Raw genomic sequence first — 24,754 nt, forward strand, 5'->3', positions numbered from 1 at the left:
AGTCCCTTTTATCCCAAAAATGCACTGGTCGTTGCGTTATTGCCCACTTACTCTGCAAGACCCCAAAAGCTCGTTCCATATCTTTCCTACAGGCCTCTTGTCTCTGAGCAAAAAGTTTTTTTTTTTTTTTTTTTTTTACTATAGTTGGGTGCGGGATGGTCTACATCAAAGTTGCCCACTTAGGGTATATACCATCAGATAGGTAATACCCCATTGTATGGTAATGGCCATTCACAACGAAATTAACTGGAGGAATTTGGCTAGTAACGATACTGTCGAATACTAGAGAATGTTCTAGCACATTAATATCAGTGTGTAAACCCGGCATTCCAAAGAATGCATGCTAGACCCATAAATCTTTTGAGGCAACCGCCTCCAATATGAGCATAAGCATATGAGAGTATCCTTTGTGCGTGCCATGCCACGCCATCGGATAATTCTTCCACTCCCAGTGCATATAGTTGATAGAACCAAGCATTCCTGGGAATCCTTTCTCCTCCTCTTCTTGAAGTAGTCATGCTATGTCAGCTTTGTTGGGTGGGCGTATGTACTCTTCCGTATACACACCAATAACAGCCTTACAAAATGTCATTAGGGTTTCAATGGCAGTGCTCTCGCCGATTTTAATATACTCGTCACAATGATCGGCTGCACAACCATATGCTAGTATACGTATTGCAGTTGTCATCTTTTGTATAGAAGACAACCCCAAACGACCTGTTGTATCCCTTTTTTGGATGAAGTAGTTGTCATAAGCGTTAACATCATTCAGGATATGAAGAAATAGTTCTCGTCGCATCCTGAATCGTCTGTGAAAGTACTCCGGTGGATATGTGCAATTCTCATCAAAGTAGTCTTTCATTAATTGAGGGTGGCTTCGCTCTCGATCACGATGAATGTACCGCCTCTTAAGCGGTTTAAAAACTTGCTCTACTATCTTTGGGTTCATTGAATTCAAAATCTCACGAAAGGCATCTTGATTACGTTTAATTATCGAGTCAATAACGTTATCTGATGAAGAGGATGATGAAGAAGATGATGAATTAGAGCCTGACAAAGGAAAAAATCGTGATGAGAAAGCCATTGGAATTTTTAGATTGAAAGAGATGTGAATTGATATTTTGCTAGAATAAGTTGAGATGAATGTAATAATGACGAGATGAACAAATGGTTGTTTATATAATATGAAAAATATAGCCGTTAGGAAAAAGTTAAAAAATAAATTTTGTTTTAAATTTTAAAAATATTAAAATATTAATATTTTTGGAGAGCGAAAATGCACCATTGGAGTACATGTGATAATTAGAATTTGGAGACTCTAAAATGTTGACGTGGTTATGAGAAATGCTGACGTGGCTATTAAAAAATGCTAATGTAGCAAATTCGGAGAGCCTAATTTTAGAGAGTCTATTGGAGATTGTAATACCCCTAATTTTAAAAAGGATATTCCTGGTATTTAATGGTATTTAATTTATTATTTAAGTGCATTTTATTTGATTATGTGTCATTATTTTTTTATTATGTGCTTAATTGTTTTCTTTTGTGGTGATTTAATTTATTTAAATGATATTTATTGGTTTAGTTATTTGATTGGAATTACTTGTTAGTGTTTTAATTATTTAATTGGCATTAATGGTTTAAGTGTAATTGGTTTAATTATTCTATGTGTGTCTTATTTTATGTGTGTCTTATTTGGTTTAATTGGGTTTACTAATTATTATTTTGTTCAATTAGATTATTTGTTAAGTATTTAATGGTGAATAGGGTAATTAGGTAAATACATCTAACTAGGGTTTTAATTACAGTATAAATTAGGGTTTTATATTATAGCCGTCGTAGGTTTTTACGTTAATTAGATGGGCCGGTTAGGATTGTGAGTTGGACTTAAATGAACCTAGGGTTTAGAAAAACTCTATAAGTATAAGGTAGACGTCTGTGTAGGGTTTTTTTTTAAACAAAGCACACGTTTTGTGGAAGTGGAGAAGGAAAAACGCAGTTTTTCACATTCTGCCAAGGTTTGATCAAAGCTTCGATCCCGCTTCGTCCGTGGTCCGATCGAGCTGAATTTTGGAGGAGAGGTTCACGACTCAGTGATGCACAATCTGAACGGTGGAGATCAGAGTTTGACCTCGGGAACAGTGATTTGTACTCATGAACAGTAACTGGGTCGCACAGGTTTTTTTCCATTCTGCCTAGATTTCATCAAACATCCGATTCTGCTTCGTCCGTGGTCCGATCGAGCTGAATTTTGGAGGAGAGGTTCACGACTCAATGATGCACAATCTGAACGGTGAAGATCAGAGTTTGACCTCAGGAACAGTGATTCGTACTCGTGAACAGTAACTGGGTTTTGGAACTCGCCGGGATTTTTTAAAAAGACGACGTTGAAACTTTGAACAAAAGTTTCTAAGGCAAGATTCTATCCTTACTCTTTCCCTTAGGCTTCATACTCTTTGCACTCTTAAATGATTCCAGGATTAATGAAGATTAAACCAAACTAAAATGATATCTGTTTTGCTATGAAACTGGTAGTTACAGTAGTGTTGTATGCTTGTTCAACCTAGACTAAACATGTTTGTGGATGCATTGTGGTTCTGTGGTGCACGTTGTTCCTTACCACTGCTAGTATAAATTATTGGAAGGATGGGTCTAGATGATAGCTATCTTAACTTCTGTAATAGCAACTGTTGGAACTTAAATACTAGGAGGATTTGAGTTTAACACTAGATCGGTTTTGTGGAACACTATAATTTGAGCATGTCTACATACATACTGTGAATATTGTTTTGATGCTTACATTATCACAGTTAGTATCAACTGTGGAGGTTAGGATTTTGTGATACATACCCTACATATCTGTATGTCATTTGTAAGGTGTTAAATGGAAGTTTTAATTAATTTTGTCTTTATATCAGACTAAAGGGAACAACTTAAATTGGGCATGTATATGTTGTTGTTGTGACCCTGTTTATCAATGCTTATTTTATCACTGCTAACATTGAATGTTGGATGTTGAAATTTAGTTGATATATACTTGATTTATTGGTATTATTGACTACTGAAGGATTGGAAAGTAGGCACCGGTATGGGACGGTGGCATACTAAGGATGGGTTTGGTTTTTAAATCAATACCATTACCCACCTACTTGGAATAAGGATGGGATTAACTAAAGGTTAAGTCCCGTGGATTTGTATTGTCATGGCAACTACTTGTTGAGCGGCAATACCAGGGATTTTGGATGGATTTTATATATGTACTGTTATGGTGCCTCGGTATGAGCTTGAGCCTCAGGACTGATGGCTAGGGAGCGTATATGCATCGGGATGTGTAGCTGGCTACGATGGTTGGAGGTGTACCCTGTTTAGGTATAGGTACATATGCCCACTTCGTGTGCGTTTTAGCATGTTACCTCTATTCAGGTTAAGACCGGCCTGTAGTCCAGTGAGAGTCCTTTAGTGTGACTATATATATATTTACGGACTATTAACTATTGTTGAATTGTTTAGGATGTACATGCGTATCGGGCCTCTGTTTGGATTGTAGTAGTATAGAACTTGCGCGTGGGCCTGACCCACTTCTATTTTTCAGGTACACGACAGTTCCAGGCTTAGACGTATTCGTGCTGAGCAGAGGTCTCTATTCACTCTTCCGACGATGTAGGGCTCTCTCTATAGTTTTATTTCTGGACGTTTATTACATTTGTTCTATCTTCCGTTTGGATGTTTAATAGGGGGTCCACTAGAGATGGATTCCCAAGTTGTAAACTGATGGTGTTTTGGAGTTTGGGTTTGATGGATTTTAATAATTATAATATTTTGCGGATTTTATTTTGTATTCCTTCCAGCTTTAATTTCATTTCTTAATTTATTTTGTATTCCGTGTTCATTATAAAATATTAATTGTTTGATATTCCCTCGGGTTTGGGCCTGGGCCTGATCAACCCGTGTCTCGGATCTGAGGGGCATCTCAGTTGGTATTAGAGCACTCCAGGTTCAAGTGTCTCTAGGATATTTCGTATTAAGTCTTCCGCGTAGCATTTTCTCTTGAATAGAGCTTAAGTTAGGATTCATTGTATTCCTTATGGTTTGTATAGAAAGGGTACTGACGTCTGTCTTTTCGTGTTAACAGATGGTTAACGCTAGAAATGGACAGAACATGCAAGGAACTAGGAAGGAAAGGAAAACGGCACGTAGGCAACAATATCTCCTACGGCGTCAGCAAATGGAGGAAGAGCAGCAAAGGCTTGGGTTTTAAGATGACATGGATCAGTTTCAGGAGGAACAGGAGAATGTTCAACAGACTCTGGACCAGGTCAGAGATCCAGAGATTCCTCCTCACCTCAATGACCTCGTTGCTCAGGCTATAGAGGCTGGGGTAACAGCTGCACTTTGGAATCAGCCTCAGGTACAGCCGGCACCTGTACCAGCACCAGTGGTTCAGACGGATTCTTGGAGAAAGGCTAGGAGCTCTTTCACAAAGGGGAGTCCACCTGTGTTCTCAGGCTCAACCGATGCGAGACCAGCTCACCAGTGGAAACAGGACATTGAGCATCATCTTCGTTTGGTTCAGTGCACGGAGGTTCAGAAGCAGATGCTTGCTACTTTCAAGCTAGTTGGGGATGCACTACAGTGGTGGGAGTCAGTTACCACCTCAGAGGAGAGGATGACATTGTCTTATGATGAGTTCAGTGCTTGCTTTGATGAGAAATATTTTCCCTATGCAGTCAGGGCAGCTATGAAGACCGAGTTTCTAAGTCTGCAGCAGGGAAACATGACAGTGGCAGAGTATGAGCAGCAGTTCGCACGCTTGTCTCTCTTTGCACCGGAGGAGGTGGATACAGAGGAGAAGAAGCGCAACAGTTTTGTCAAGGGACTGATGTGGTCTATCAAGAGAGCTATTACAGGTAGTCCAGCCTATACTACCTATGCTCAAATGGTAGACGCCGCTCTACAACAGTATCAGTTGACTGTGGACATCAGACAGGCTCGTGGTGAGAAGCGGGGAGATAAAGACTCTACTAATCAGTCAGCTGAAAAGGGGAATGGCAATGGTCACCGGCAGAATGACAAAGGCAAGTTCCAAGGACAACATCCTTGGAAGAAGTACAAAGGTGGTTCAGATGCTCACCGGAATGGGGCACCTATTCAGAGGCAACAGAATGGGGGACCACAGGCAGGACAGGGTCAGCCACAGGCTAACCGACAGAGGAGGCCATTTGGTACTTTCCAGGGTAGTTGTTACACTTGTGGAGAGTATGGTCATACCACCTGGCAGTGTCCTAAAGCAGGACAAGGACAGGGACAGAGACAGTATGTGCAGCAGGGATAGAGGGCGCCAGTGCCTCTACCAGCTCCACAGGTTCCACGGATTCAGGGACAGACACATCTGGCTTTACCTGCACCGCCGCAGACTCAGGGACAGGCACCACATTAGTTGCACTATGGCAGGGTGTATAACCCCATGCCACAGGATGTTCAGGCACCTCAGACTATTGAGGGTAAGTTTCTTATCCATGGTTTGCATGGACGTGTTTTATTTGATACGGGTGCTACACACTCATTTGTAGCTAGGACTTTTGTTGCTTTGTCTGGGATGAGGACGAGGGTATGCACTAGACCTCAGGGTATTTCTATACCATTGGGTGATACAGCTATTATACATGAGAGTGATGGGCCTGTGACACTAGATATTGGCAGACTCAGATTTCTAGCCAATCTGTTGGTCCTGGACATGCACACTTATGATGTGATACTTGGGATGGATTGGTTGTCTCACTACCATGCCCAAGTTGTTTGTTTTGATAGATCTATTATTTTTACCATACCTGGTCAGGATATGTATGTAGTAGCTATGCCATGTTCTAAAGGGGGCGGTAGCACCTATTTGTTCCATGTGGAGGAAGAAAATGAGGAGGGGATTACTGTGTCATTGGATAACATACTGATTGTACAGGATTTCCCGAATGTATTTCAGGAGATTCCAGGATTGCCACCTAGTCGCGAGATCGATTTTGTGGTAGACTTAGCTCTAGGCACTGCGCCTATTGCTAGGGCACCCTATAGGATGGCACCGGTAGAGATGAGAGAGCTGAGGGATCAGATTCAGCAGTTACTCAGCCAGGGTTTTATTCGTAGGAGTACATCACCTTGGGGAGCATCGGTTCTGTTTGTAAAGAAGAAGGATGGTTCGCTTCGTCTGTGTATAGATTACAGGGAGTTGAACAAGGTTACGATTCGTAACAAGTATCCTTTGCCCAGGATTAATGACTTATTTGATCAGTTAAGGGGAGCCACATATTTCTCCAAGATTGATCTGCGTTCTGGGTATCATCAGCTGAGGGTCAGGGAGCAGGATGTTCCTAAGACAGCATTTCTCACGCGATATGGTTCTTATGAGTTTCGAGTTATGCCGTTTGGGACAACTAATGTACCTACAGTATTCATGGACTTAATGAATAGAGTCTTCCGGGCTTATTTGGATCAGTTTGTTATTGTCTTTATTGATGACATCTTGATCTATTCTCGGTCGGAGGATGATCATGCTAGACATCTTCGCATAATCTTGTAGACGCTTCGTGAGCACCAGTTATATGCCAAGTTCGAGAAGTGTGAATTTTGGCAGCGGGAAGTGAAATTTCTGGGTCACGTGGTGTCAGAAAAGGGGATAGCAGTGGATCCGGCCAAGGTTTCAGCGGTGGTTGAGTGGGGACAGCCTACATCACCTACTGAGATTCGGAGTTTTCTCGGTCTGGCAGGATATTACAGGAGATTCATCCAGGGGTTCTCCAAGATAGCAGGACCACTCACTCATCTGACCAAGAAGGGTGTACAGTTCGTGTGGGATGAACACTGTCAGCGAGCTTTTGATGAGCTGAAAAGGAAGCTGACTTCTGCACCGGTTCTGGCTACTCCGCAGAGCGGGATAGAGTATCTTGTTTACACGGATGCTTCGTTGCAGGGTCTTGGATGTGTATTGATGCAGGAGGAGCAACCGATTTCTTATGGATCTTGGAAACTTAAGCCTCATGAGCTTAATTATCTAACACATGATTTGAAGTTGCTAGCAGTGGTCTTTGCCTTGCGTATTTGGAGGCATTATCTGTTGGGTGAGTCCTTCAGATTATTCAGTGATCACAAGAGTCTGCAGTACTTGTTCACTCAGCGGGAGCTAAATATGAGACAGCGCAGGTGGTTGGAGTTTGTAAAAGACTATCATTTTTCTATACAGTACCATCCAGGGAAAGCGAATGTAGTGGCGGATGCATTCAGTCGCCGACCTGTTAGTAGTCTTTCTGCTCTATTCACTACTGAGTGGAATGCTTTAAAGAGTGTGGATGAGTTATCGGATGCTTTTATGGCTTGCATGGTGGTTACACCTTCCATCATTCGCAAGGTTTTACAAGCACAACTCACCGATCAGCAGTGTGTCGACAAGGTCGCAGAGATAGCTTCCGGAGAGGTTCTATTCTACTGTGTTGGGGCTGATGGAGGTTTAAGGTACAAGGGACGGTTAGTGGTACCTTCTGCTGATAATTTGAGGAAGGATGTGATGACTGAGACTCATCACTCTGAGTTCTTTGTTCATCCAGGAGGCGATAAGATGTATCAAGATATGAAGCGGCAGTTTTGGTGGGCAGGTATGAAGAGGGACATTGATCTTTTTGTTTCTCAATATAGTACTTGTCAGATGGTTAAGATTGATCATCAGAGGCCGCCAGGAGCTCTACAGCCACTACCAATTTCGGAGTGGAAATGGGAGAGCATATCTATGGATTTTGTGGAAGGGTTGCCAAATTCTTTCAAGGGGCATAATTCCATATGGGTCATTGTGGATAGGTTGACCAAGTCAGCTCATTTCTTGCCTATTTGCACTGACTACACTTCGGAGCAGTTGGCGAGGCTTTACATTTCACAGATTGTGAAGCTACATGGCATTCCATTGTCTATTATATCGGACAGGGATTCGAGCTTTGTATCTGGATTTTGGAAGAGTTTTCAGCAGGCTTTAGGTACGGAGTTACACCTTAGTACTGCTTATCATCCTCAGACTGACGGACAGACTGAGAGGGTGAATCAGATAATGGAAGATATGCTTCGGTCGTGTGTTCTGGATTTCAAGGGCCACTGGGAGGAATATTTGCCACTTGTGGAGTTTGCTTATAACAATAGTTTCCAGAAGACTATTGGTATGGCACCATTTGAGGCATTGTACGGTCGACCGTGTCGGTCACCTGTTTGTTGGATGGAGGTTGGAGAGAATCGATTCTTAGGTCCTGAGTTCATCAAGGATACCTCTGAAAAGATTGCTCTTATTCGAGATCGCATGCATACTGCCCAAAGTAGGTAGAAGAGCTATGCTGATCGTCGTACTCGGGCTTTGGAGTTTCAGGTTGGGGATCAGGTTTTACTCAAAGTGTCTCCTATGAAGGGTGTTATGCGCTTTGGGAAGAAAGGGAAGTTGTCACCGCAATTTGTTGGTCCATTCATGATTACGGATCGCATTGGAGCTGTTGCTTATCGGTTGGCACTTCCGGATACTTTGGATCGCGTCCACAACGTGTTTCATGTTTCCATGTTGCGGAAATTTCTTCGAGATGAGGATTGATATCAGCATATCGATGTTGGGGAGATTGCGTTGCAGCCGGATGCAACTTATTTAGAGCCACCGTGTCGTATTGTTGACCAACGAGATCAGATTCTTCGTAATAAGGTTATTCCTTTAGTTCGTGTTCAGTGGAGTCATTACAATGAATCTGAGTCCACTTGGGAATGAGAGAATGTCATTCGCTCACGGTTTCCTAAAATATTGGAAGAAGGTAAGAGTGAATTCCGAGGACGGAATTCCTTTTGTTAGGGGGGAAGAATGTAATACCCCTAATTTTAAAAAGGATATTCCTGGTATTTAATGGTATTTAATTTATTATTTAAGTGCATTTTATTTGATTATGTGTCATTATTTTTTTATTAGGTGCTTAATTGTTTTCTTTTGTGGTGATTTAATTTATTTAAATGATATTTATTGGTTTAGTTATTTGATTGGAATTACTTGTTAGTGTTTTAATTATTTAATTGGCATTAATGGTTTAAGTGTAATTGGTTTAATTATTCTATGTGTGTCTTATTTTATGTGTGTCTTATTTGGTTTAATTGGGTTTACTAATTATTATTTTGTTCAATTAGATTATTTGTTAAGTATTTAATGGTGAATAGGGTAATTAGGTAAATACATCTAACTAGGGTTTTAATTACAGTATAAATTAGGGTTTTATATTATAGCCGTCGTAGGTTTCTACGTTAATTGGATGGGTCGGTTAGAATTGTGAGTTGGACTTAAATGAACCTAGGGTTTAGAAAAACTCTATAAGTATAAGGTAGATGTCTGTGTAGGATTTTTTTAAACAAAGCCCACGTTTTGTGGAAGTGGAGAAGGAAAAACGCAGTTTTTCACATTCTACCAAGGTTTGATCAAAGCTCCGATCCCACTTCGTCCGTGGTCCGATCGAGCTGAATTTTGGAGGAGAGGTTCACGACTCAGTGACGCACAATCTGAACGGTGGAGATCAGAGTTTGACCTTGGGAACAGTATATCGTACTCGTGAACAGTAACTGGGTCGCACAAGTCTTTTTCCATTCTGCCCAGATTTCATCAAACATCCGATTCTGCTTCGTCCGTGGTCCGATCGAGCTGAATTTTGGAGGAGAGGTTCACGACTCAGTGATCCACAATCTGAACGGTTGAGATCAGAGTTTGACCTCGGGAACAGTGATTTGTACTCGTGAACAGTAACTGGGTCGCACAAGTTTTTTTCCATTCTGCCCAAATTTCATCAAACTTCCGATCCCGCTTCGTCCGTGGTCCGATCGAGCTGAAATTTGGAGGATAAGTTCATGACTCAGTGTCGCACAATCTGAACGGTGAAGATCAGATTTTGAGTTCGAGAATAATGTTTCGTACCCGTGAATAGTAACCGGGTTTTGGAACTCGCCGGGATTTTTTAAGAAGACGACGTTGAAACTTTGAACAAAAGTTTTTGAGGCAGGATTCTATCCTTACTCTTTCCCTTAGGCTTCATACTCTTTGCACTCTTAAATGATTCCAGGATTAATGAAGATTAAACCAAACTAAAATGATATCTGTTTTGCTATGAAACTGGTAGTTACAGTAGTGTTGTATGCTTGTTCAATCTAGACTAAGCATGTTTGTGGATTCATTGTGGTTCTGTGGTGCACGTTGTTCCTTACCACTGCTAGTATAAATTATTGGAAGGATGGGTCTAGATGATAGGTATCTTAACTTCTGTAATAGCAACTATTGGAACTTAAATATTAGGAGGATTTGAGTTTAACACTAGATCGGTTTTGTGGAACACTATAATTTGAGCACGTCTACATACATACTGTGAATATTGTTTTGATGCTTACATTATCATAGTTAGTATCAACTGTGGAGGTTAGGATTTTGTGATACATACCCTACATATCTGTATGTCATTTGTAAGGTGTTAAATGGAAGTTTTAATTAATTCTGTCCTTATATCAGACTAAAGGGAACAACTTAAATTGGGCATGTATATGTTGTTGTTGTGACCCTGTTTATCATAGCTTATTTTATCACTACTAACATTGAATGTTGGATGTTGGAATTTAGTTGATATATACTTGATTTATTGGTATTATTGACTACTGAAGGATTGGAAAGTAGGCACCGGTATGGGACGGTGACATACTAAGAATGGGTTTGGTTTTTAAATCAATACCATTACCCACCTACTTGGAATAAGGATGGGATTAACTAAAGGTTAAGTCCCGTGGATTTGTATTGTCATGGCAACTACTTGTTGAGCGGCAATACCAGGGATTTTGGATGGATTTTATATATGTACTGTTATGGTGCCTCGGTATGAGCTTGAGCCTCAAGACCGATGGCTAGGGAGCGTATATGCATCGGGATGTGTAGCTGGCTACGATGGTTGGAGGTGTACCCTGTTTAGGTATAGGTACATATGCCCACTTCGTGTGCGTTTTAGCATGTTACCTCTATTCAGGTTGAGACCGGCCTGTAGTCCAGTGAGAGTCCTTTAGTGTGACTATATATATATTTACGGACTATTAGCTATTGTTGAATTGTTTAGGATGTACATGCGTATCGGGCCTCTGTTTGGATTGTAGTAGTATAGAACTTGCGCGTGGGCCTGACCCACTTCTATTTTTCAGGTACACGACAGTTACAGGCTTAGACGTGTTCGTGCTGAGCAGAGGTCTCTATTCACTCTTCCGACGATGTAGGGCTCTCTCTATAGTTTTATTTCTGGACGTTTATTACATTTGTTCTATCTTCCGTTTGGATGTTTAATAGGGGTCCACTAGAGATGGATTCCCAAGTTGTAAACTGATGGAGTTTTGGAGTTTGGGTTTGATGGATTTTAATAATTATAATATTTTGCGGATTTTATTTTTTATTCCTTCCAGCTTTAATTTCATTTCTTAATTTATTTTGTATTCTGTGTTCATTATAAAATATTAATTGGTTGATATTCCCTCGGGTTTGGGCCTGAGCCTGATCAACCCGTGTCTTAGATCTGAGGGGTATCTCAGAGATGTTCTAAACAATTGGACAAAAATTCCTACAAGGCCATCTGCACCAGCCTCTCCGGATTTTGGCTCTCCAAAAATGCCACTTCAATTTTTACAAGAGCCACATCAGCAGGTTTTGCTCTGCAAAAACATGCACTCCATCAGGCTCTCCGAATTTTCGACCTCCAAAAAAAAAAAAAAAAAATTAATTTAAATTTAAAAAATAATAATAAAAAAATTTCCGTGATTGAGGAATGATTTGATGAAAAATTTGTAGAACTGCTATGGTGATGAAGATATTTAATTTATGTTGCATTTTGTTTGCTTTTAAGATGTTATAACATTTTGTGTATTATAATTTTTATTATGTAATGGTTTTTTAAGGTTAAAAATAATGAATTGGAATAAGAAAATGAGAATTACAAAATCTTATGGGATTAAGAAAATGAATTTTTAATTTAAATTTTTTTATTAAAAAGTTTTACAAAATTAAATTTTTTAAACTTTTTTTTAAAAAAATTATAGTCATTAAGGCACTTTTTGTGTCAGCCAAACAGTGCTTTAACAGTCAAATGCTTTGTTTGTGACAGAAATTTAAAATTTAAAGCCAAAAAAATAAAAATTAAAAAACAAATTTGAAGGAAAAAAAAGGTTTTTTATTTTAATTTTGGCCCAAATAAATTTTTTCCTGTACAAACAGTGCCTAAACAATATATTTTTTATTTAATAAATTTTATTATTATTTTTTAAAAAAAAAAAAAATGAGCTCAAAATAACCTATTTTGGAGTTTTTCCAAAAAAAACCATTATGCCAAACAGTGCCTTAACCGTTTAGGCATTGTTCCTAACCGTTTAAAAAAAAAAAAAAACCTTCACGCAAAATGTTACCGTTTTCTTAAAGGAAAAAACAATAAAAAAAATTTTCCAATCGGGCTTGGGCTCGCGTAATTTTCATGAACCAACCCGCGAACTAATGTGAGCCCTGCTCATTTCCGCTAGTCCGCTGCACTTCATTTTGAACTCCAAATCGTCAAAAATGGGCTTTGGCTAGCTGCGGTGCAGATGCTGCAAGCCATGTGCTTAATAAGTGGGTGATTAAACTGGGATTCTCATTCATAAAATGATGAAATGGTTTAATTTTTGACCATTTCAACACCAATTTTCTAATTTCAAAAAATGTGAATAATAATTACAAACTAGTTTCTTATTTCATTTTTTTTTTTTTTTTTTTTTTTTTTTCTCTCTCTCTAGTTCAACGCGTAAGTTGCTAGCCACTAACTACTTGTTTATTCAAAAAATGTGAATCAATTAACTTGCCACTTGTTATATACATGGTACAGCCCACAGGGCTTGAGCCCCATTCCTGAATCATGACACTTTGACACGTGTATATATCGACTATATAAATTAGATATAATATATATATCTATATCTATATTATATATATATACACATATAATTAGAGAAGAAAATATATAAAATTAAAAATTTTATTTAATAATATAATAGTAAAAATTACTGATAATAATAATAATAATAATAATAATAATAATAATAATAATAATAATAATAATAATAGTAGTAGTAGTAGAAAATCTAATTGGAGAAGAAAATATATAATATTTTAAAACTAAATTACTTAAATTCAATAGAAGAAAATCTAATTAGAGAAGTAAATATATAATATTTCAAAAATAATTTATTTAATTCAATAAAAGAAAATCTAATTAAAGGATAAATACTAATAATAATTATATAGTAGTTGGAAAAACTAAAATTCAATAAAAAAAATTTTATTAGAAAAGAAAATTTATAATTTATTTTAATAAATACATAACAACAATTCTATATGAAAATAAACCAATAATATCCTAAATTAAGAATTCTATATAAAAAATATTTTTATATTTAATTTTATAAGTTATTTTAAATTTTTATAAATTTATTTCAATAAATAATATATTTTTATAATATTATTTATATATAATAAATAATATTGCAAAATTTTTCTTATATATATTTTTGATCTTTTCCAATTCTTTTACTTTACATTTAAAAATATTTTTACCTTACAATTTTTATACTTTATTACTGCACGTGTGTTTTACTCTAAGTCACACAATCTTTCTCAACGGGTGTCACTCTGAGCGCGCTTTGTCTCAAATTTTCACTATTTATGACTTAATTCTGCCACTTTCACGATCCCACTCTGGAATTCGTCCTCTCTCCCGCTTTATTTGACTTAGATTTTACTAGTATTATATATATCTATATCTATACTGTTATTAAATGTGCAAAGTGTTTCAGTATTTCAGTTTTTATTTATTTATATAAAAAAATATTTATTAATTGATATAAAAATAGTTTTTGTAGAAATAGTTTCTATAAAACTTTAAAAATTACCTAAGAAAATCAATCACATTCTATATAAAACTCTTATTTTTAGTTATTTTTTATTGATAATTATAATTTCTATAAAACTCTAAAAATTACCTAATAAAATCAATCACATTCTATATAAAACTCTTATTTTTAGTTATTTTTTTATAGATAATTATCACAATATAACCGGCCCGGCTCAATTATGATTATGTCATTATCAGAAAAGGACACATGTCATCAACCTAATTCCAGAATAAAATACATAAATTCTGCCAAAGAGTTTCAGTATTTATTTATTTATATAAAAAATATTTATTAATTGTGTTGAATTTCAGAGTAAAATACAAAAGCTCTGTTAAGAGTTTTCAGTACTTATTTATTTATACAAAAAAATATTTATTAATTGATATAAAAGAGTTTTTATCTATATTATTATTAGATGTGTTTAAAGAGTTTGTATAAAATTCTAACACAAATTACCAATTTATTAATTTATCATGAGTTTTTTTAATAAAAGGAAACCTAATTAGACAAGTATTATTAATATAAAAAATTATTTATTAAGGGATACAAACGGAGGTTTTTAAAGAGTTTTTAAAACACAAATTACCTATTTATTTATTTATTTAGAGTTTTTTTTTACTAAAAGTAAATCTAATTAGACAAGAATTATTAAAATAAAAAATATTTATTAATTGATATAAAAAGAGTTTATATTAAACTATAACACAAATTACCTATTTATTTATTTATTACAAGTTTTTCAATAAAAGAAAATCTAATTTACCTAAGAAAACTAATCACATTCTATATAAAACTCTTATTTTTAGTTTTTTTTTTTATGGATAATTATAATTTTTATAAAAATCTAAAAATTACCGAATAAAATCAATCATATTCTATATAAAACTCTTATTTTTAGTTTTTTTTTATGGATAATTATAATTTTTATAAAAATTTAAAAATTACCTAATAAAATCAATTATATTATATATAAAACTCTTATTTTTAGTTATTTTTTATAGATAATTATCACAATATAACCGGCCCGGCCCAGTTACGATTATGTCATTATCAGAAAATGACACATGTCATTATCCTATTCATCTAAGAAACTTATAAATAAAGGCATGGAGGAAGGATGAAGAGGTACAGAAATTGAGAATTCTAGAAATATAGATTTTTAGAATAAAATACAGAAGTTCTGCCAAAGAGTTTCAGTATTTATTTATTTATATAAAAAAATATTTATTAATTGATATAAAAATAGTTGAATTCCAGAGTAAAATACAGAAACTCTGTCAAAGAGTTTGAGTATTTCAATATTTATTTATTTATATAAAAAAATATTTATTAATTGATATAAAAAGAGTTTTTATCTATTTATTTATTTATGTAAAAAAATATTTCTTAAATAATAAGACAAAACACTAAAATCTACATAATAAAATTTAAATTAACCTATTTATCTATTTATTATTATCAATTTTTTAATAAAATAAATCTAATTAGACAAGAATTATTAATATAAATATATTAATTAATTAATATATAAAAGAAAATAATTTTTATATAACTCTACTATGAGTTTCTTAATAAAATTAAATCTAATTAGACAAGTATATATTTAAAGAAAATAAAATAATTTCTATAAAACTCTATTACTATTACCTATTTTATTTTCCATAAAACTCTATTAACAGAGTTTCTATAAAACTTTAACACAAATTACCTATTTATCTATTTATTATGAGTTTTTTAATAAAAAGAAACCTAATTAAATAAGTATTATTAATATAAAAAATTATTTATCAACTGATACAAAAAGAGGTTTTAAAAGAGTTTTTAAAAAACTCTAACACGAATGACCTATTTATCTATTTATTATTAGTTTTTTAATGAAACTAAATGTAATTAGACAACAATTATTAAAATAAAAAATATTTATTAATTGATATAAAAAGAGTTTCTAAAAGAGTTTATATTAAACTCTAACACAAATTACCTATTTATTTATTATAAGTTTTTTTAATAAAAGAAAACCTAAGTAGACAAGAATTATTAATATAAAAAATATTTTTAATTGATATAAAAAATAAAATAATTTTTCTAAAATTCTTCCACAAATTACCTTTTATTATGAATTTTTTTTTTATTTTTTATAATAAAAGCTAATTTAATTAGATAGGAATTATTAAAATATAAAAAAATTTATTAATTCATGTAAAAAGAGTTTTAAAATATTTTCTATCATACTCTAACACGTATTACAAATTAGAACTTTTTAATAAAAGAAAATCTAATTTTCAGAGTAAAGTACAGAAGTTCTACCAAACAGTTTCAGTATTTATTTAATTATATAAAAAAATATTTATTAATTCATATAAAAAAAGATTTTATCTATACTACTATTAAATGTGCAAAGAGTTTCAGTATTTAAGTATCTATTTATAAAAAAATATATTTATTAATTGATATGAAAAGTTTTTTTCTTTTTTTTTTTTTTTTTTTAGAAAAAAAAACTCTATCAAACTCCAAAATCTATCTGATAAAATTTAAATTAACATATTTATCTATTTATTATTATGAATTTTTTAATAAAAGAAAATTGAATATAAAAAATACTTATTAATTGATATATAAAATAAAATTATTTTTCTAAAATTCTACCACAAATTAACTTTTATTATGAGTTTCTTAATAAAATTAAATTTAATTAGACAAGGATATATTTGAAGAAAATAAAATATTAAATGTGTAAAGAGTTTCAGTATTTTAGTATTTATTTATTTATATAAAAATATTTATTAATTGATATGAAAAAAGTTTTTATAAAAATAAATAAATAAAAGAAAAAAAAAAACTCTATATAACTTAAAAATCTACCTAATAAAATTCAAATTAACTTATTTATCTATTTATTATTATGAATTTTTTAATAAAAGTAAATCTAAAGTTTCAGTATTTGTTTAAAAAATATTTATTAAATGTGGAAAGAGTTTCAGTATTTATTTATTTATATAAAAAAATATTTATTAATTGAAATGAAAAGAGTTTTTATAGAAAAAAAACTTCTATAAAACTCTAAAATATACTTAATAAAATTCAAATTAACCTATTTATTATTATGAATTTTTTAATAAAAGAAAACCTAATTTTCTGAGTAAAATACAGAAGTTGTGCCAGGGTGTTTAAGTATTTGTTTATTTATATAAAAAATATTTATTAATTAATATAAAAAAAGTTTTTATCAATAGTATTATTACATGTGCAAAGAGTTTCAGTATTTAACTATCTATTGTTATAAAAAAAATATTTATTAATTGATATGTAAAGAGTTTTTATTAAAAAAAAAAAAAATGTCAATCAAACTCTAAAATCTATCTAATAAAATTTAAGTCAATCTATTTATCTATTTATTATTATGAATTTTTTAATAAAAGAAAATCTAATTAGACTAAAATTATTAATATAAAAAATATTTATTAATTGATATATAATTGAAATAATTTTTCTAAAACTCTTCCACAAATTAACTTTTATTATGTGTTTCTTAATAAAATTAAATCTAATTAAACAAGGATATATTTAAAGAAAATAAAATAATTTTTATAAAACTCTATCATAAATCACAAATTTTATTTTCAATAAAACTCTATCACAGTAGACAAAGACATAATATTTAAAGAGTTTCTATCAAATTTTAACTCAAATTTTCTATTTATATATTTATTAAGTGTTTTTTTGATAAAGGAGATCTAATTAGACAAGAATTATTAATATAAATAATTATTTATTAATTGATCTAACAAGAGTTTTTAAAAGAGTTTCTATAAAACTATATCACAAATTACCTATTTAACTATTTATTATGAGTTTTTTTTTAATAAAAGAAAATCTAATTAGACAAGCATTATTAAGATAAAAAAATATTTATTAATTAATATAAAAAGAGTTTCTAGAAAACTCTAACACAAATTACCTATTTATCTATTTATTATGATTTTTTAATAAAAGAAAATCTAATTGGACAAGAATTATTAATAGAAAAAAATATTTATTAATTGATAGAAAAAATATTTTTTTAAAGAATTTCTATTAAACTGTAACACAAATTACCTATTTATTTATTATAAATAGATTTCCAAAAAATATAATAATTTCTATAAACTCTATAACAAATTATCCATTTTTTTTTTCTTTAAAACTCTATCACATATAACTTGTTTTTATCTATTTATTGTGAGTTTTTTGATGAAGGAAATCTAATTAGACAACGATATATTTAAAGAAAATAAAATATTTTTTTAAAAGAGTTTATATAAAATTCTAATAAAAATTACCTATTTATGTATTTATAATGAATTTTTTAATAAAATATAATATAACTAGACAAGAATTATTAATATAAAAAATATTTAATAATTGGTATAAAAAATAAAATAATTTTTATAAAACTCTACCACAAATTATCTTTTATTATGAGTTTTTTAATAAAAAAAATCTAATTAGACAATGATATATATATTTAAAGAAAATAAATAATTTATATAAATTTTTATCACAAATTATCTATTTTATTTGCAATAAAAATCTATCACATTAGATAAGGATATATTTAAATAGTTTTTATAAAACTCTAACACAAATTATCAAAACTTTACTACAAATTAAGTATTTTATTTTCTTTAAAATTCTATCACGTATAACCTGTATTTATCTATTTATTATGAGTTTTCTAATAAAATAAAATATAATTAAACAAGGATATATTTAAAAAAAATAAAACAATTTCTATAACTCTATCACATTAGACAATGATATATTTAAAGAAAATATATAATAATATAATAATAGATATAAATAAAATATAAATGTTAAAGAATTTGAACATTTCAGTATTTATTTTTTAATATAAAAAATATTTATTAATTAATACAAAAAGAGAACTCTATCACATATAAGTATATAACCCTTGTATTTATTTATTTTTTATGAGTTTTTTAATAAAAGAAAATCTAATTTTACAAAGATATATCTAAATAAAATAAAATAATTTCTATAAAATTCTACCACAAATTACATATTTAAAGAAAATAAAATATAACCTAGGGTCTTCCAAAAACCACAAACTCCATATAATAAATTTTTATATCAATTTCAATCTAATGTATAATTAGTATAATTGAATTTCTATTTTAAAATTTATTTAAAAATTAATATAATTGAATTTTTATTGTAAATTAAAAATTATACTAAATTTCAAATTATCTAATAAAATTCAAATTACCTAAAAAAATTTGTTACTTTGCAAAACTTAAATATTTCACTATTAAAATAAAAAATTATTATTTAATAAAAAATAAAATATACATATTTCAGTATTAATATAAAAACATAAAAAATTTATTAATTTATGAAACTTAAACTCTGTCACCAATTTCAAAATATTTCAGTATTTATTTATTAATATAAAATAAATTTGAAGAAATTTTTTTTATAAGTTACAAAATATTCACCACGTGCATTGCACGTGCCTTTTCCTAGTATTCTTAAAAGTATAAAGTGTTTTTGTATTTCAATTGTTTCAGTAAATCAACATTAACATATAATATTAAAAAATATTATTTAATTTGTTCATCTAATCAAACCATACCATTGTAGTACTGTTCATGAATCATGATAAAGCAAGGAATTGCTCAATTTTATGTTTCAATTTTGTTATGACTTAATTATATTTAATAAAAGCGTGTATAAACCTAAGTAAAATTTGGAGAGATAAATATTGCAATAACAATTGAAACAAATTGATATTATTATTCAACGTGAAAATTCAATAAAGAATCAAAGAATCTGTTATACTCCTATGAATACATTTGTTACACACACACACACACACAGGTGTGAAACATTGTGATCTCAGACCAGAGTTGAGCACGACGAAGTTGAAGGGTCAATTAGCGCAGGAACCAAATACTTCCTCCCATTGACGCCGTGCGCATTGTAGCTAGCCCCAGTAGTGGGGTCCACCAACAGGTCCCCAGCATAGCCCGGGTAGGCCCCTTTAGCATAAACCCCAGGACAGGCTGACGCAGCCTCTAGTGGTGCACCCGCCGGGCCCTGATAGTAGCCATTTCCAAATGGGTTCGTAACCGTCCCAGCCAACAGGCTAGCCAGGTTCATGACCATACCGTCCAGACCCACATCGTTGTTGGGTGCAACCAAGGGCGGGCTCTGTGGTCCGTAGATGGGTTGGTGGAACGGCCAAGCGCATTGACCCGGGCACTGAGTCTCCGAGTTACCAACCCAGATGTAGGCAAACTTGTAATTCTTGCCCTCAACCTGGGCACTGCTCTTGGCAGACCCATGGGTCCCACACCTACTGGAGCAAAACCCATCAACGATCACATCAGACGAGGTCAACACAACGTTGATGGCGTTGTGCTGATCACCCTTCGCTGCCAGCCGTTTGATCTGCTGACCAGTGAGTGATTTACCCAATGAGTAATTCTCATCCAGGATTTGATTACCCATTGATAGGAGCGCCAGAGAAGAGTACTTCTTGGAGTTGATCTGATGGTAGTATTTCTCTGTGGCCTTCCACCACGTGGCGACAGATGGTTGGGCCATTGTGGGTTTTGAAGAAGAAGAAGAAGAGAGAGAGGTAATGAAATCTGAAATAATGGCACGTTGGGAAGGCTTGAAATTGCCGTACCAAATGAGATTGATGGAGATTTTGCCGCTAAGAAGGGGACCATTGTGGTACTGAAACAGAAGGTTTTCCTGATCCTGAGTTGACTCAGTGAGTCTCCTCGCTGCCGAGGTGAAATGGAGCAGAGACAATAAAAGAACAATTTTTGTAAATAAATGACTACAACCGAAAGAAGCCATTGTTGAACTTCAGAAGATATATAATGGGTAGTGAAGTAATGGTTTTTGTGGTACTAGTTTGAGTGAATAAGAAATGGGGGGGCATGGTATTTATAGAGAGAGAAAGGTAGAGAAAGAGAGAGAGAAGCTACTAGGAAGGAAGCAGGGTGAGTGAAATGCAGCTTGATATCTCAGAAAAAGAGAGATACAGCTTGATAACGCGTTGTTTTTTTTTAAATTAAATTGTGAGGGGACTTTAATTTCAAACGAATCTATCTACTACACAGCTGGGCTAAGACAATTGAGACACGACCCAGTGACTAGGAAAGGACAAATTTTGGTTATGTCTGGGTATTGAATATTTGAGGGAGGCCTAGAAAGAGACAACAGCTGATTCTCATTGTTTGTTGAATGCCTATAAGTTGCTAGCCACTAACTATTTGTTTAATTACCTAATTAAAACACTCACTCACTATTTTAGTTGGTTGCAAGCCTTTCTTTGACTTGTTGCACGTAGGGCATGTGTTACCAAGGATATCGTTTCAATTGTTTAAGGGCTTAATAATTCTCGCAATACACCATGGCAATACAAGGTTCTATATTATCTTACAAATTTTCTTATGTAGATGAGGTAGAACCAAAATATTCCTTTCCTCTCTCAACATCATATATTAAAGTTCGGATACACTTGTTAATCCTATGTTTTTTAATTTTATGAGAGTCAATTCAGGAATGTCGTTTTTGACCCTTTGAAACCCTTTTAATAACTGGGTCACTTGTGTGAGTTGTAATATATTAAAATTGATTATTGGATAAACTATTCTGACCTCATTTGAAATTTTAATAAATTATACAAATAAAATATTTAACATTTATTATTTTGACTTTCCCTTAAACATATAAATTTATTAGGGTTAATTCCACCTACACCCCCTGAGGTTTGCCAATATTCCATTTACACTCCCTCTACGTTTCATAATTCCACCTACCACCCCTGTCAGTGACGATCGTCCACTTTATTAACGAAAATGTGCAATGTTACAGTATTGGCCATGAATTATATATTAATATTTATATAAAGATATACCTGAGAGTAAAATTACCGAACTGACCTTAGTTGTGTGTTACTAAAGTGATCCAACACTTCGTTTTTTTTGTTCCATATACAGAAACCCAAATACGATAAAAAGAGAAAGGGCTACAATGAGAGAGAGAGATACAGCCCTATTTTGTGTGATTTCTTTGCTTCGAATCATGTAATCAAACCAAACGAAGAACGTAATCGGAGCGAAACATGGTTTGATTTGAAGAATGATCGCTATTAGGGTTTGGTGAGTGCGAATGATTGCGATTAGGGCTTTCTGAGCACGAGGTATGTATAAAACATTGTTTGCCTGTTTAGATTTTAGGGTTTGTTGTTATGATTTTGTATGTGAGGGTTTTTCTGTTTTGATTATATTAATTGCAAATTAGGTTTTCTGACTATGATGTTGACTTGCAATTAGGGTTTGTTGTTAAGTTTTTAAGCTTTACTATTATAAACCATCAATATATGACTTGCATTGCTTTCATAATTATTGTTATGAAATTTAGGTTTTTTTTTTTTCATTTTATTTTTTATAATTATTTGAATTTATATATTTTCCGTGCCTTTTTTTTTCTTTTTCCTGAGTTATGTTTTCTGTGCTTTCTTTTTCTTTTTCTTTTTCTTTCAATTTTTATTATTTTATTTTATTTTATTTTTCCCCTTATCTAATGCACAAACTTACACTACTTTCTCATTTTCTGTATGGTGGGTTTGCTTTCTAGTTTATCAATATTATTGTGTCAATGTTCGGATTGCCATATATGAATGACTTCTTTAGATTTTCTATATTTTAATGGCTGGGATTTATAAATTAAGAGAACTCGTCTCTATCATTGAATGATGTTTAAACTTATCATTTCGTTTCAGATAATTACTGTATTATAAAATCTGTAGAGTTTTCCAGAGCTATATTTAGGTTTTTTTTTTTTCATAATTATTTGAATTTATATGTTTTCTGTGCCTTCTTTTTTCTTTTTCCTGAGTTATGTTTTCTGTGCTTTCTTTTTTCTTTTTCTTTCAAAAATTGTTTTTTTTTTTTTGGTTAAAAGGTAAGCTTTTTTTTTTTTTTTTTTTTTTTTTTTTTTATTTTTTTTTTTTATCTAATGCACACACTTACACTACTTCCTCATTTTGTGTATGGTGGGTTTGCTTTCTAGTTTATCAATATTATTTTGTCAATATTCAGATTGCCATATATGAATGACTTATTTAAATTTTCTATATTTTAAGGACTGGATTTATAAATTAAGAGAAGTTGTGTCTATCATTGAATGATGTTTAAACTTATCATTTAGTTTCACTTAATTACTGTGTTATGAAATCTGTAGAGTTTTCTAGAGCTATATTTTGGGGTATTTGTAGTCGTTTCTCATGCTCTGGCACATCAATGAAGCAGTTGAGACATTTTGCTAGCTTATCACAGATATCCATCATCACAAATAATTTTTTATGCTAATGAATTTTTGCATAACTCCATTAAGACTTTGCTTTTGGATCTAAAGTGCTTACTCGATGTATTTTGCAAATGTTTTAGTTATATTATTTCAAAAATTGTTGGGAACTGGTTTCTTGCCTAAATTTTTGTGAAGACTCAACAGGGAATGTAATAGGAAATATAATATTCAAGCATATATGTATTGCATAAGTTGTTGTTGTTGTTTCTTTTTTTTTTTTTTTTTTTTTTTGGGAAAGAAGTAGCATTTCCACGCATAATATAGAGTAATACTTGTTGTTGTTGATTGTCTATAATTTTTTTTCCCAGTTCAGTTCATAAAATGTGCAATTGTTAAATAATTGTTGTTGTTGGTTTTTTTTTTTTAGTCCAGTAACTGTTATAAACTTGAGCCTTGCTTGAATTTCATATGCAAAATAAATTTTCTATTATGATGTATTATGATTATAAGTTTTTTATTTTTTGTTTTTATATTGCTTTATTTGTAAATGCAGGGCTTGTCTTTTTGTCGAAGTCATGGAGATACGTCATAAATTATTAGTCCATCATTTGGATAAAGTGTTTACATTATGAAATGTGGATGCTGATAGATACACTCTTATATGGAATTGCATGATGATTGTAATAAGTATTGCTGTTGTCCATTGTTTAGTGATGTGGCGGTTGAACTTAGAATTGAATACGAATTATATTATAGTAAACTCAGAATGTTGGTTGTTGATGACAATGATGTGCTGGAGATGTTTAGTTTTCACAATTGTAGGAGTGACATAAACATATTTGTCGATATAATTCCAGCTATCAATGTTGAGATTCCAAACAATGGACCATAACCTGTACCTGTATCAATTGAAACTTCTTCTGTCCATGTTAGTGCTTCATCATACTGTGGTGTGAATGAAGAGGTGGATTATAGTGGTGTGGGTCTTGACAGTGATCAGGTAAATGTTGAGTTTGACAATGAACAGGCATATGATGAAGAGGTTGGTCAAAATAATGAAAGGGAAAATGTTGAGGGTGTTCAAAACAATGAAGAAGAATCTGATGAGGATGGGGATGAGGATTATGTGTATGTTTTTAGCACTGAAGATGAAAATTGGAATGAAAATAAGAGTGATGATGGGTTAGTAGATGAAACAATATTGGGGAATAAGTATTGCAATAGAAGTGATGATGGTTTAAGTGACTACTCATCTAATGATGACTGTAGCTACTCATCAAGTGATTATGATGAAGATGGAGAGGGAGATAATGCAGAAGAACATGATGATGATGATGATGATGAAGGCTATTATGGTCAGATATGACCAAAAGGAAAAAGAAAGAGAAGGTCAAAGATGGTGATTGACTATAGCAAGTTTAGAAAAGTGTTTGAAAGAGTTGAATGG

The 24,754-nt window shown here is 32.2% G+C and overlaps 2 protein-coding genes across 2 annotated transcripts; both read right to left on the minus strand.

The window, feature by feature from the left end:
* Positions 1-514: 514 nt before the first annotated feature.
* On the minus strand, positions 515-1,084 carry LOC132277701 (uncharacterized). Its single transcript, XM_059779548.1, has one exon. The coding sequence runs from the start codon at positions 1,082-1,084 to the stop codon at positions 515-517; it is 570 nt and encodes a 189-aa protein (XP_059635531.1).
* Positions 1,085-19,841: 18,757 nt separating this feature from the next.
* LOC132279649 (protein PHOSPHATE-INDUCED 1-like) lies at positions 19,842-20,962 on the minus strand. The gene has a single exon (XM_059781676.1). The coding sequence runs from the start codon at positions 20,845-20,847 to the stop codon at positions 19,876-19,878; it is 972 nt and encodes a 323-aa protein (XP_059637659.1). The 5' UTR covers positions 20,848-20,962; the 3' UTR covers positions 19,842-19,875.
* Positions 20,963-24,754: the final 3,792 nt, after the last annotated feature.

This window comes from Cornus florida, unplaced genomic scaffold (assembly GCF_030987335.1).
Source record: "Cornus florida cultivar Cherokee Brave unplaced genomic scaffold, ASM3098733v1 CherokeeBrave_3.0.0_Hap2_Chr10, whole genome shotgun sequence".
Classification (NCBI taxonomy): domain Eukaryota; kingdom Viridiplantae; phylum Streptophyta; class Magnoliopsida; order Cornales; family Cornaceae; genus Cornus; species Cornus florida.

Bases quoted from the DNA above. Each gene is read 5' to 3' on its own strand.
- LOC132277701 (XM_059779548.1), bottom strand. From the start codon at position 1,084: ATGGCTTTCTCATCACGATTTTTTCCTTTGTCAGGCTCTAATTCATCA.
- LOC132279649 (XM_059781676.1), bottom strand. From the start codon at position 20,847: ATGGCTTCTTTCGGTTGTAGTCATTTATTTACAAAAATTGTTCTTTTA.